Source organism: Oncorhynchus tshawytscha, linkage group LG09 (assembly GCF_018296145.1).
Source record: "Oncorhynchus tshawytscha isolate Ot180627B linkage group LG09, Otsh_v2.0, whole genome shotgun sequence".
Taxonomy (NCBI): domain Eukaryota; kingdom Metazoa; phylum Chordata; class Actinopteri; order Salmoniformes; family Salmonidae; genus Oncorhynchus; species Oncorhynchus tshawytscha.
Window position 1 is genome coordinate 16,963,034 of NC_056437.1, and position 12,906 is coordinate 16,975,939.

A 12,906-nucleotide genomic window follows, 5' to 3' on the forward strand; every position below is an offset into this window, starting at 1 on the left:
ATGGGAGGGAGTGTTGGCAGACTGTGTGTCGTGTTCAGGCCTGTTCTAGCAGAGTAATCCTACTGTAATGTGTTGTAGTTACACTGGCAGAGCCCCGGTAGACCCCATGATGCTGCAGGCTCGCAATGATGACATCACTCCTTTTTAGGATGTTTTTATGTTTTTTTTAGTGCACAATCAATGCTTCGAAAGAAAAGCCCTTGTCTAAGGCACTGCATCTCAATGCTTGAGGCATCACTACAGACACCCTGGTTCGATTCCAGGCTGTATCACAACCGGCCGTGATTAGCAGTCCCATAGGGCGGCACATAATTTACCCAGCATCGTCCAGGTTTGGCCGGTGTAGGCAGTCATTGTAAATAATAATTTGTTCTTAACTGACTTGCCTAGTTAAATAAAAGATCAAATAAATAAAATGTTTGTGTACTTTCCCCCTCTTGAAATTGTATTGGCCCTGTCAGATGTCTTTGAAATTGACCTTAATTGGGACTCTAGAAGGCATCACTGGTTAACGATCGTGAAACGCTATGCTGAAATAAATCATCCTGTAATTCAGAACCAACCTGAGTATGAGTTCCATGCGTTTCCCAAAGGATATACCATGGGTTCAGTAACCATCCCTCCTCCCCAAGGTATAGAGGAGCCAGCCAGTCACTCTGTCCTCTGGGGCAGCAGCAGTGGAACATAAATCCTGTTTGTCCTTAGCTATGCTGCCTGTGGCTGCAGGCTGCAGGATGGCCTCTGGATTAGACATCACACAGGCTGCATCTCTATAATGGAAAGTTATTTTCTCTCCTGTCCCTCAATTTTATAGTCTGAAGGGGCTTGTCTCTTTCAAGCCCCTGAAAACATATTGTAAGTGACAGCAATAGCCAGATGATTACCCGTGTAAAGACAGACGTTGGGAGACGAGAAGCAAGTACAGGGAGTGAACATTTATTAAGCAACGGACATGAAACAGAACACAGACAGCGCATGGACATGGGAAAAATAACATCACTGTTGACACTGGGAACAAACTGAGGAACAGACCGATAAAGAAGGACAATCAACAAAGTGAAGGAGTCCAGGTGAGTCCAATATTGCGCTGATGCGCGTAATGATGGTGACAGAGGAGCGGGAGCAGGTGTGACAACCAGACCTGTCATGAAGAATGGACTCTGTTTCCCAAAATCTGTTACTGCGTTCATTTTACATGTCCTGATATGCTTATAGAAGTGAGTCTTTGTTGTCTATTCATGGAACTGGTGTTGAGAAATTGACCTGAAACAGCTTCTTATTCTCAGCCATCTGTTTACTACAGGGGCAGGGCATTTCAGGACAGACTACATACAGTACCATTTAAAAGTTTGGACATACTTACTCATTCAAGTGTTTTTCTTTATTTTTACTATTTTCTACATTGTAAAATAATAGTGAAGACATCAAAACTATGAAATAACACATGGAATCATGTAGTAACCAAAAGAGTGTTAAACAAATCAAAATATATTTTCTTCAAAGTATCCACCCTTTGCCTTGATGACAGCGTTGCACACTCTTGAAGGTCAGTCAATCCGGGAAATTTCAAGAACTTTGAAAGTTTCTTCAAGTGCAGTCGTAAAAACCATCAAGCGCTATGAAGAAACTGTCACTCATGAGGACTGCCACAGGAAAGGAGGACCCAGCGTTACCTCTGCTGCAGAGGATAAGTTCAGTAGAGTTAACTGCACCTCAGATTGCAGCCCAAATAAATGCTTCACAGAGTTCAAGTAACAGACATCTCAACATCAACCGTTCAGAGGAGACTGAGTGAATCAGGCCTTCATAGTCGAATTGCTACAAAGAAACCACTACTAAAGGACACCAATAAGAAAAAGAGACTTGCTTGGGCCAAGAAACACAAGCAATGAACATTAGACTGGTGGAAATCTGTCCTTTACTCTGATGAGTCCAAATGTGACATTTTTGGTTCTAACCGCCTTGTCTTTTTGAGACACAGAGTAGGTGAATGGATTATCCCTGCATGTGTCTTTCCCACTGTGAAGCAGGAGGTGTGATGGGGTGGGGGGTGCTTTGCTGGTGATACTTTCTGTGATTTAAAAAAAAATTCAAGCACACTTAACCAGCATGAGTACGACAGCATTCTGCAGCAATACTCCATCCCATCTGGTTTGCGCTTAGTGGGACTATAATTTGTTTTTCAACAGGACAATGACCCAACACAGCTCCAGACTGTGTAAGAGCTATTTGACCAAAAAGGAGAGTGATGGAGTGCTGCATCAGATGATATGGCCTCCACAGTCACCCGATCTCAACCCAATTGAGATGGTTTGGTATGACTTGGACCGCAGAGTGAAGGAAAAGCAGCCAAAAAGTGCTTAGCATATGTGGGAACTCCTTCAAGACTGTTGGAAAAGCATTTCAGCTGAAGCTGGTTGAGAGAATGCCAAGAGTGTGCGAAGCTGTCATCAAGGCAAATGGTGGCTACTTTGAAGAATCTCAAATATAAAATATATTTTGATTTGTTAACTTTTTGGGTTACTACATGTGCTATTTCCTAGTGTTGATGTCTTCGCTATTATTCTCCAATGTAGAAAATAGTTTAAAAAACCCTTTAAGAAAATAGTTTAAAAAACCCTTTAAGAAAAACCCTTGAATGAGTAGGTGTACCCAAACTTTTGACTGGTACTGTAAGTGTGACTGACCAGGTTTCCAATCTATTACACTTCACTTCCTTTGACCACCTCCTCTCCAGAATGACCCTAGCAGCTGATAGGCATCACCTGACAGAATTTGTGTCATGGCACCAATGTGACTGATTGGCTTTGAACCTGGGTTGTCTGTTCACCACAAGACTGTGTTAGCTTGCTACTGACAATCATATACTCTAGTAGTCCAAAGTCTGTGTTCAGTAGTCCAAAGTCTGTGTTCATTCCTAACCTTCCCTTGTCCTCTCTGGTCTGTAAACCTCTGCGCTAAAGCCTCTGACAATCAGCTGCAGTTCAGCTCTGTTCAGTAGATGACTAATTCCCTCTCCTCCTCTCCTGTCCCCAGTCTGAAGCATGCTCCAGGTGACGGTGTGGTAAAGACCAACCCTTCAAAACGTCACCGGAATCGTCTGAACGGGGAGCTCGACCGGCTGACCAGCCTGCTGCCCTTCTCCCCAGAGGTCAGGGGTAGGTTGGACAAATTGTCTGTCCTGCGGCTCAGCGTGGGATATGTCAAGGTCAAGAGCTTCTTCCATGGTGAGTGGGGTTGGAGGTGCACACACACACAGACGCACGCACACACCATACATACAGGCACGCACACACACACTACGTTTATCGTTAAACTCACTGTTGGAAAGTAATGCACAGGCTATTAACATGCTCTACAGCAGGGATCATCAACTAGATTCAACTCGAGTGGATGGTCAGGGGGCCGGAAACATAACTGCAAATCATTTGTAGACTGCAAATTTACTGCAAATTGACTTGCAAGTGTTTCCAAGCGTGTGAATGAGAGCACGTTCTTTGGTATTTTTCTCTGGTAAAGACAATAACGATTCTCCGTCTTAAATTTTAGCGTTTATTTGCATATTAGGGTACCTAAGGTTTGATTATAAACGTTGATTGACTTGTTTGGATAAGTTTATTGGTAACGTTTGGGATTCATTTTGTATGCATTTTGAAGGAGGGAAACCGAGTGGATTATTGACTGAAGCGCGCCATCTAAACTAAGTTTTTATGGATATAAAGAAGGACATTATCGAACAAAAGGACCATTTGTAATGTAACTGTGACCTTTTGGAGTGCCAACAGAAGAAGATCTTCAAAGGTAAGGCATATATTATATCGCTATTTCTGACTTTCGTGTCGCAACTCCCTGGTTAAATGATTTGTTATGCATTTGTGTGCTGGGCGCTGTCCTCAGATAATCGCATGGTTTGCTTTCGCCGTAAAGCCTTTTTGAAATCTGACACGGCGGCTGGATTAACAACAAGTTAAGCTTTATTTTGATGTATTGCACTTGTGATTTCATGAAGGTTTAATATTTATAGTAATTTAATTTGAATTTGGCGCTCTGCAATTTCACTGGAAGTTGTCGAAATGGGACGCTAGCATCCCACTGATCCGCAAGAAGTTAATGTTGCTTGACCCCAGGAAGAGTAATGGGGATCCATGATAAATACTAAATTAAAAAAATACTGTTTTAAGCAATGAGCCTAACGCAACAGATGAGAACATTTAGCTTAAAATGTTGATAAACTATTGGTCTATTTCTTCACAGTATAAGCACAGCAATGCGCTCACAGCAATAGGCTATAAGCGCAAATGTTCAATTAGCAGGAAAACACCATTCTCAAAAGTGACCACAAATGCGATTATGCATGTAATACTTTTATTATAAAGGTGCATTTTTATGGTGAAAATGATCTTCTCCAACTTGAAACTCACACGCTGTGTGTGTTTGCCAGTTAGGCTCTACACCTGTTGTAAAGCGGTCGCATGTCGCTAGTAAAGATTGATAAAAGTAAGGGGCCTAGACAGCTGCCCTGGGGAATCCCGGATTCTACCTGGATTATGGAGAGGCTTCCATTAAAGAACACCCTCTGTGGTCTGTTAGACAGGTAACTCTTTATCCACAATATAGCAGGGGGTGTAAAGCCATAACACATACCTTTTTCCAGCAGCAGACTATGATCCATAATGCCAAAAGCCGCGCTGAAGTCTAACAAAACAGCCCCACAATCTTGTTATCTTTCATAATTTGGTCAGATATACAGTACCAGTCAAAAGTTTGGACACGCCTACTCATTCCGGGGGTTTTCTTTATTTTTACTGTTTTCTACATTGTAGAATAATGGTGAAGACATCAAAACTATGAAATAACACATATGGAATCATGTAGTAACCAAAGAAATGTTAAACAAATCAAAATACATTTTATATTTGAGATTCTTTAAAGTAGCCACCCTTTGCCTTGATGACAGCTTTGCGCATTCTTGGCATTCTCTCAACCAGCTTCATGAGCTAGTCACCTGGAATGCATTTCAATTAACAGGTGTGCCTTGTTAAAAGTTAATTTGTGGAATTTCTTTACTTCTTAATGCTTTTGAGCCAATCAGTTGTGTTGTGACAAGGTAGGGGTGGTATACAGAAGATAGCCCTATTTGGTAAAATACCAAGTCCATATTATGGCAAGAACAGCTAAAATAAGCAAAGAGAAATGACAGTCCATCATTAATTTAAGACATGAATGTCAGTCAGTCTGGAAAATGTCAAAAACTTTGAAAGTTTCTTCAAGTGCAGTTGCAAAAACCATCAAGCGCTATGATGAAACTGGCTCTTATGAGGACCGCCACAGGAAAGGAAGACCCAGAGTTACCTCTGCTGCAGAGAATAAGTTCATTTGTTCAATCACCCGACCTCAACCCAATTGAGATGGTTTGGTATGAGTTGGACCGCAGAGTGAAGGAAAAGCAGCCAACAAGTGCTCAGCATATGTGGGAACTTCTTCAAGACTGTTGGAAAAAGCATTCCAGGTGAAGCTGGTTGAGAGAATGTCAAGAGCTTGCAAAGCTGTCATCAAGGCAAAGGGTAGCTACTTTGAAGAATCTAAAATATATTTTGATTTGTTTAACACTTATTTGGTTAGTACACAATTCCATATGTGTTATTTCATTGTTTTGATGTCTTCACTATAATTTTATAATGTAGAAAATAAAGAAAAACCCTTTAATGAGTGTCCAAACTCTTGACTGGCACCGTACTTGGATGCTAAGTGTCAGCAGTTGTTGCTGGCATGTCATGCCTACGTTTGCTTATCTTGCCACTGAAAAATCATTAAAGTGGTTGGCAAAATCAGTTGGTTTTGTGATGAATGAGCCATCTGATTCCATGCCTTTTTTCCCATGCTCCAAAGATTTTTATTATCATTCTTTATGTAATATAAATTTATATAAATTTAAATAAATGATAAAAATTATATAAATTTTTCAATTCCTCCTCAATCCAGTTTCTTCTTCTTTTTAATTCAGTTCAGTCCTATGATTTCTCAATTTGCCAATCGGTTGTGCAGCCAGACTTATTTGCCATTCCTTTTGCCTCATCCCTCTCAACCATACAATTTTTCAATTCCTCCTCAATCCACAAGGATTTAACCGTATTTACAGTAAAACATTTTTTTTACCCCTTTTTCTCCCCAATTTCGTGGTGTCCAATTGTTGTAGTAGCTACTATGTTGTCTCATCGCTACAACTCCAGTACGGGCTCGGGAGAGACGAAGGTTGAAAGTCATGCGTCCTCCGATACACAACCCAACCAAGCCGTACTGCTTCTTAACACAGCGTGCATCCAATCCGGAAGCCAGCCGCACCAATGTGTCGGAGGAAACACCGTGTACCTGGCAACCTTAGCGCGTACTGCGCCCGGCCCGCCACAGGAGTCGCTGGTGCGCGATGAGACAAGGACATCCCTACCGACCAAGCCCTCCCTAACCCGGACGACACTAGGCCAATTGTGCGTCGCCCCATGGACCTCCCGGTGCGGCCGGTTACGACAGAGCCTGGGCGCGAACCCAGAGTCTCTGATGGCACAGCAGCGCCACCCGGGAGGCCCTACAGTAATTTTCTTAATGGGTGCATGCTTATTAGTAATTGGAATAAGTAATGCAGCATCTGTTTGCTCCTCATTCCACACCACGGACCAACAAATGTTCTTTACATCAACAACATAGGAATCACTACAAAACTAATTTCATGCTAGTGGTTGTATCAATTTGGGATCTATCGCATCCCACAAGTTTCCCAGACTATGTTTGTAATATTTATTTCTAGCACACAATAGAAAAGGTCAACTTTTGTACAATGGGGATAGTAGATTGACATAGGCTATTGCTTTTTCTGTTTGTTATGCCTACTGATCTTGTTGGCTGACAAAAAGTAAATGTGCACAGTTCTTTCAATATGTGGTTCGGATTTGGATAAGGATGAGTGCAGTTGCGTCCTTCATGTGTCTGTTTTCACTTGTAGCCTGTGAGAAAGACCTGATCACGTGACAGAGAGCCATGTGAGTGAGAGGTGCTTTGGCACGCAGCCAGGAGAAGGGAATTATAGTATTCAGCCCAAGGGCACAACAGCCACTGGCTGCAAGAGGCATGGGAGGATTACGGCTACACGAAGGGGATGCAGTGGGGAGATTTGAGGTATTATCAACTGCTTGTCACTAATACTAATATAGTTGCTCAGGGAAAAAGATTTTGTTTAACAAGTAATATTTCTTTATATCTGAAGTTAGGATTCAGTCTTTCAAGTTGAGTGTTTTTTCCTCTGAGTTTAGGTGCAGCTCTTAAGGATCTGTATGGTGAATGGTAGTGTAGTTTCCATGTCTATGTCCTGTTGTCTGTCTGAGGTGGCTGAAGCCTAGCTGTCTGTTTTCTGTCTGACTCAAAGGAGAACAGAGAGATTGAAATAAGAGTTGACAGAATCCTTCTGACCCAGATTTGTTCCAGCATGTCGGTTGATGTGTGTGTATTTGTGTCTGGGCCTTTTTATTGGCCCTGTGTGTGTGTGTTTTTCTGGAGTAATTGTCCGTGAGGAGCATGTCTACGGTATACTGCCAGGGTAATGTGCCATCCCATGTCAATGGTACACTGCCAGGGTACTGTGCCATCCCATGTCAATGGTACACTGCCAGGGTACAGTGCCATCCCATGTCAATGGTACACTGCCAGGGTAATGTGCCATCCCATGTCAATGGTACACTGCCAGGGTACTGTGCCATCCCATGTCAATGGTACACTGCCAGGGTACAGTGCCATCCCATGTCAATGGTACACTGCCAGGGTACAGTGCCATCCCATGTCTATCGTACACTGCTAGGGTACAGTGCCATCCCATGTCAATGGTACACTGCCAGGGTACTGTGCCATCCCATGTCAATGGTACACTGCCAGGGTACTGTGCCATCCCATGTCTATGGTACACTGCCAGGGTACAGTGCCATCCCATGTCTATGGTACACTGCCAGGGTACAGTGCCATCCCATGTCTATGGTACACTGCCAGGGTACAGTGCCATCCCATGTCTATGGTACACTGCCAGGGTACAGTGCCATCCCATGTCTATGGTACACTGCCAGGGTTCAATGCCATCCCATGTCTACGGTACACTGCCAGGGTACTGTGCCATCCCATGTCTATCGTACACTGCCAGGGTACAGTGCCATTCCATGTCTATGGTACACTGCCAGGGTACAGTGCCATCCCATGTCTATGGTACACTGCCAGGGTACTGTGCCATCCCATGTCTATGGTACACTGCCAGGGTACAGTGCCATCCCATGTCTATGGTACACTGCCAGGGTACTGTGCCATCCCATGTCTACGGTACACTGCCAGGGTACTGTGCCATCCCATGTCTACGGTACACTGCCAGGGTACAGTGCCATCCCATGTCTATCGTACACTGCTAGGGTACAGTGCCATCCCATGTCTATGGTACACTGCCAGGGTACAGTGCCATCCCATGTCTATGGTACACTGCCAGGGTACAGTGCCATCCCATGTCTATCGTACACTGCTAGGGTACAGTGCCATCCCATCTCTATCGTACACTGCCAGGGTACTGTGCCATCCCATGTAAATCGTACACTGCCAGGGTACAGTGCCATCCCATGTCTATCGTACACTGCTAGGGTACAGTGCCATCCCATGTCTATCGTACACTGCCAGGGTACAGTGCCATCCCATGTCTATGGTACACTGCCAGGGCACAGTGCCATCCCATGTCTATGGTACACTGCTAGGGTACAGTGCCATCCCATGTCTATCGTACACTGCTAGGGTACAGTGCCATCCCATGTCTATGGTACACTGCCAGGGTACAGTGCCATCCCATGTCTATGGTACACTGCCAGGGTACAGTGCCATCCCATGTCTATGGTACACTGCCAGGGTACAGTGCCATCCCATGTCTATGGTACACTGCCAGGGTACAGTGCCATCCCATGTCTATGGTACACTGCCAGGGTACATGCCATCCCATGTCTATGGTACACTGCCAGGGTACAGTGCCATCCCATGTCTATGGTACACTGCCAGGGTACAGTGCCATCCCATGTCTATGGTACACTGCCAGGGTACAGTGCCATCCCATGTCTATGGTACACTGCCAGGGTACAGTGCCATCCCATGTCTACGGTACACTGCCAGGGTACAGTGCCATCCCATGTCTATGGTACACTGCCAGGGTACAGTGCCATCCCATGTCTACGGTACACTGCCAGGGTACAGTGCCATCCCATGTCTACGGTACACTGCCAGGGTACAGTGCCATCCCATGTCTATGGTACACTGCCAGGGTACAGTGCCATCCCATGTCTATGGTACACTGCCAGGGTACAGTGCCATCCCATGTCTACGGTACACTGCCAGGGTACAGTGCCATCCCATGTCTATGGTACACTGCCAGGGTACAGTGCCATCCCATGTCTATGGTACACTGCCAGGGTACAGTGCCATCCCATGTCTATGGTACACTGCCAGGGTACAGTGCCATCCCATGTCTATGGTACACTGCCAGGGTACAGTGCCATCCCATGTCTATGGTACACTGCCAGGGTACAGTGCCATCCCATGTCTATGGTACACTGCCAGGGTACAGTGCCATCCCATGTCTATGGTACACTGCCAGGGTACAGTGCCATCCCATGTCTATGGTACACTGCCAGGGTACAGTGCCATCCCATGTCTATGGTACACTGCCAGGGTACAGTGCCATCCCATGTCTATGGTACACTGCCAGGGTACAGTGCCATCCCATGTCTATGGTACACTGCCAGGGTACAGTGCCATCCCATGTCTATGGTACACTGCCAGGGTACAGTGCCATCCCATGTCTATGGTACACTGCCAGGGTACAGTGCCATCCCATGTCTACGGTACACTGCCAGGGTACAGTGCCATCCCATGTCCACACTGCCAGGGTACAGTGCCATCCCATGTCTACGGTACACTGCCAGGGTACAGTGCCATCCCATGTCTACGGTACACTGCCAGGGTACAGTGCCATCCCATGTCTATGGTACACTGCCAGGGTACAGTGCCATCCCATGTCTATGGTACACTGCCAGGGTACAGTGCCATCCCATGTCTATGGTACACTGCCAGGGTACAGTGCCATCCCATGTCTATGGTACACCCATGCCAGGGTACAGTGCCATCCCATGTCTATGGTATCCCACTGGTACACTGCCAGGGTACAGTGCCATCCCATGTCTATGGTACACTGCCAGGGTACAGTGCCATCCCATGTCTATGGTACACTGCCAGGGTACAGTGCCATCCCATGTCTATGGTACACTGCCAGGGTACAGTGCCATCCCATGTCTATGGTACACTGCCAGGGTACAGTGCCATCCCATGTCTATGGTACACTGCCAGGGTACAGTGCCATCCCATGTCTATGGTACACTGCCAGGGTACAGTGCCATCCCATGTCTATGGTACACTGCCAGGGTACAGTGCCATCCCATGTCTATGGTACACTGCCAGGGTACAGTGCCATCCCATGTCTATGGTACACTGCCAGGGTACAGTGCCATCCCATGTCTATGGTACACTGCCAGGGTACAGTGCCATCCCATGTCTATGGTACACTGCCAGGGTACAGTGCCATCCCATGTCTATGGTACACTGCCAGGGTACAGTGCCATCCCATGTCTACGGTACACTGCCAGGGTACAGTGCCATCCCATGTCTACGGTACACTGCCAGGGTACAGTGCCATCCCATGTCTATGGTACACTGCCAGGGTACAGTGCCATCCCATGTCTATGGTACACTGCCAGGGTACAGTGCCATCCCATGTCTACGGTACACTGCCAGGGTACAGTGCCATCCCATGTCTATGGTACACTGCCAGGGTACAGTGCCATCCCATGTCTATGGTACACTGCCAGGGTACTGTGCCATCCCATGTCTATGGTACACTGCCAGGGTACAGTGCCATCCCATGTCTATGGTACACTGCCAGGGTACTGTGCCATCCCATGTCTACGGTACACTGCCAGGGTACTGTGCCATCCCATGTCTACGGTACACTGCCAGGGTACAGTGCCATCCCATGTCTATCGTACACTGCTAGGGTACAGTGCCATCCCATGTCTATGGTACACTGCCAGGGTACAGTGCCATCCCATGTCTATGGTACACTGCCAGGGTACAGTGCCATCCCATGTCTATCGTACACTGCTAGGGTACAGTGCCATCCCATCTCTATCGTACACTGCCAGGGTACTGTGCCATCCCATGTAAATCGTACACTGCCAGGGTACAGTGCCATCCCATGTCTATCGTACACTGCTAGGGTACAGTGCCATCCCATGTCTATCGTACACTGCCAGGGTACAGTGCCATCCCATGTCTATGGTACACTGCCAGGGCACAGTGCCATCCCATGTCTATGGTACACTGCTAGGGTACAGTGCCATCCCATGTCTATCGTACACTGCTAGGGTACAGTGCCATCCCATGTCTATGGTACACTGCCAGGGTACAGTGCCATCCCATGTCTATGGTACACTGCCAGGGTACAGTGCCATCCCATGTCTATGGTACACTGCCAGGGTACAGTGCCATCCCATGTCTATGGTACACTGCCAGGGTACAGTGCCATCCCATGTCTATGGTACACTGCCAGGGTACAGTGCCATCCCATGTCTATGGTACACTGCCAGGGTACAGTGCCATCCCAAACTGAGGATTCAAGTTTTATTAATCATATTTACAGGATACACACATGGTATACACCCTCCAATTAAATGCTTACTTGCAGGTTCCTTCTCGACAATGCAACAACAATAAAATATAAAAATACGAACATATATTTATTTAACACTACAAAACATACACAAGACAACATACTGAGCAAGAGGACAAGTACATTAGAGTACAGTAACAACACCAACATCCACAACATCACCCCTGCCCAGACCCACCTGCTCACACCCCCATCTCCATCACACCTGCCCAGACCCACCTGCTCAAATGAAATTAAATCAAATTATGTTGGTCACATATACATATTTAGCAGATGTTATTGCGGGTGTAGCGAAATGCTTGTGTTCCTAGCTCCAACAGTGCAGTAGGGGCAAAAAAGTATTTATTCAGCCATCTCGGGGTGAGATCTTGCGTGGAGCCCCAGATCGAGGGAGATTATCAGTGGTCTTGTATGTCTTCCATTTCCTAATAAGTGCTCCCACAGTTGATTTCTTCAAACCAAGCTGCTTACCTATTGCAGATTCAGTCTTCCCAGCCTGGTGCAGGTCTACAATTTTGTTTCCGGTGTCCTTTGACAGCTCTTTGGTCTTGGCCATAGTGGAGTTTGGAGTGTGACTGTTTGAGGTTGTGGACAGGTATCTTTTATACTGATAACAAGTTCAAACAGGTGCAATTAATACAGGTAACGAGTGGAGGACAGAGGATCCTCTTAAAGAAGAAGTTACAGGTCTGTGAGAGCCAGAAATCTTGCTTGTTTGTAGGTGACCAAATATTTATTTTCCACCATAATTTGCAAATAAATTCATTAAAAATCCTACAATGTGATTTTCTGGATTTTGTTTCTCATTTTGTCTGTCATAGTTGAAGTGTACCTATGATGAAAATTACAGGCCTCTCATCTTTTTAAGTGGGAGAACTTGCACAATTGGTGGCTGACTAAATACCTTTTTTGCCCCACTGTACCTATCCAGTTCCTCAGATCTGCAGTTGTTTTGGGACTGAAACATCATTATAATGTTTTTGTTGTTGTTGACCACTGGTTACAGTCACTTCCTTCTTGTTTATGGGGTTACAGCCTCCAGGGACAATCAGATGTTTATCAGGCTTTTGGTGCTGCTGTGTGTGCAATGGCTTGGCAGGCTGATCATCAGGCCTGTTTCC

The 12,906-nt window shown here is 45.8% G+C and overlaps 1 protein-coding gene across 1 annotated transcript in view; it reads left to right on the plus strand.

Annotated features, from left to right (window-relative positions):
* LOC112257464 (aryl hydrocarbon receptor) overlaps window positions 1-12,906 on the plus strand; it is a 60,312-nt gene that overhangs the window by 7,457 nt on the left and 39,949 nt on the right. Inside the window, exon 2 of the mRNA XM_024431037.2 lies at window positions 3,037-3,227. Within this exon, the coding sequence (XP_024286805.1) occupies window positions 3,037-3,227 (191 nt within the window). The remainder of the gene's footprint in view (window positions 1-3,036; window positions 3,228-12,906) is intronic.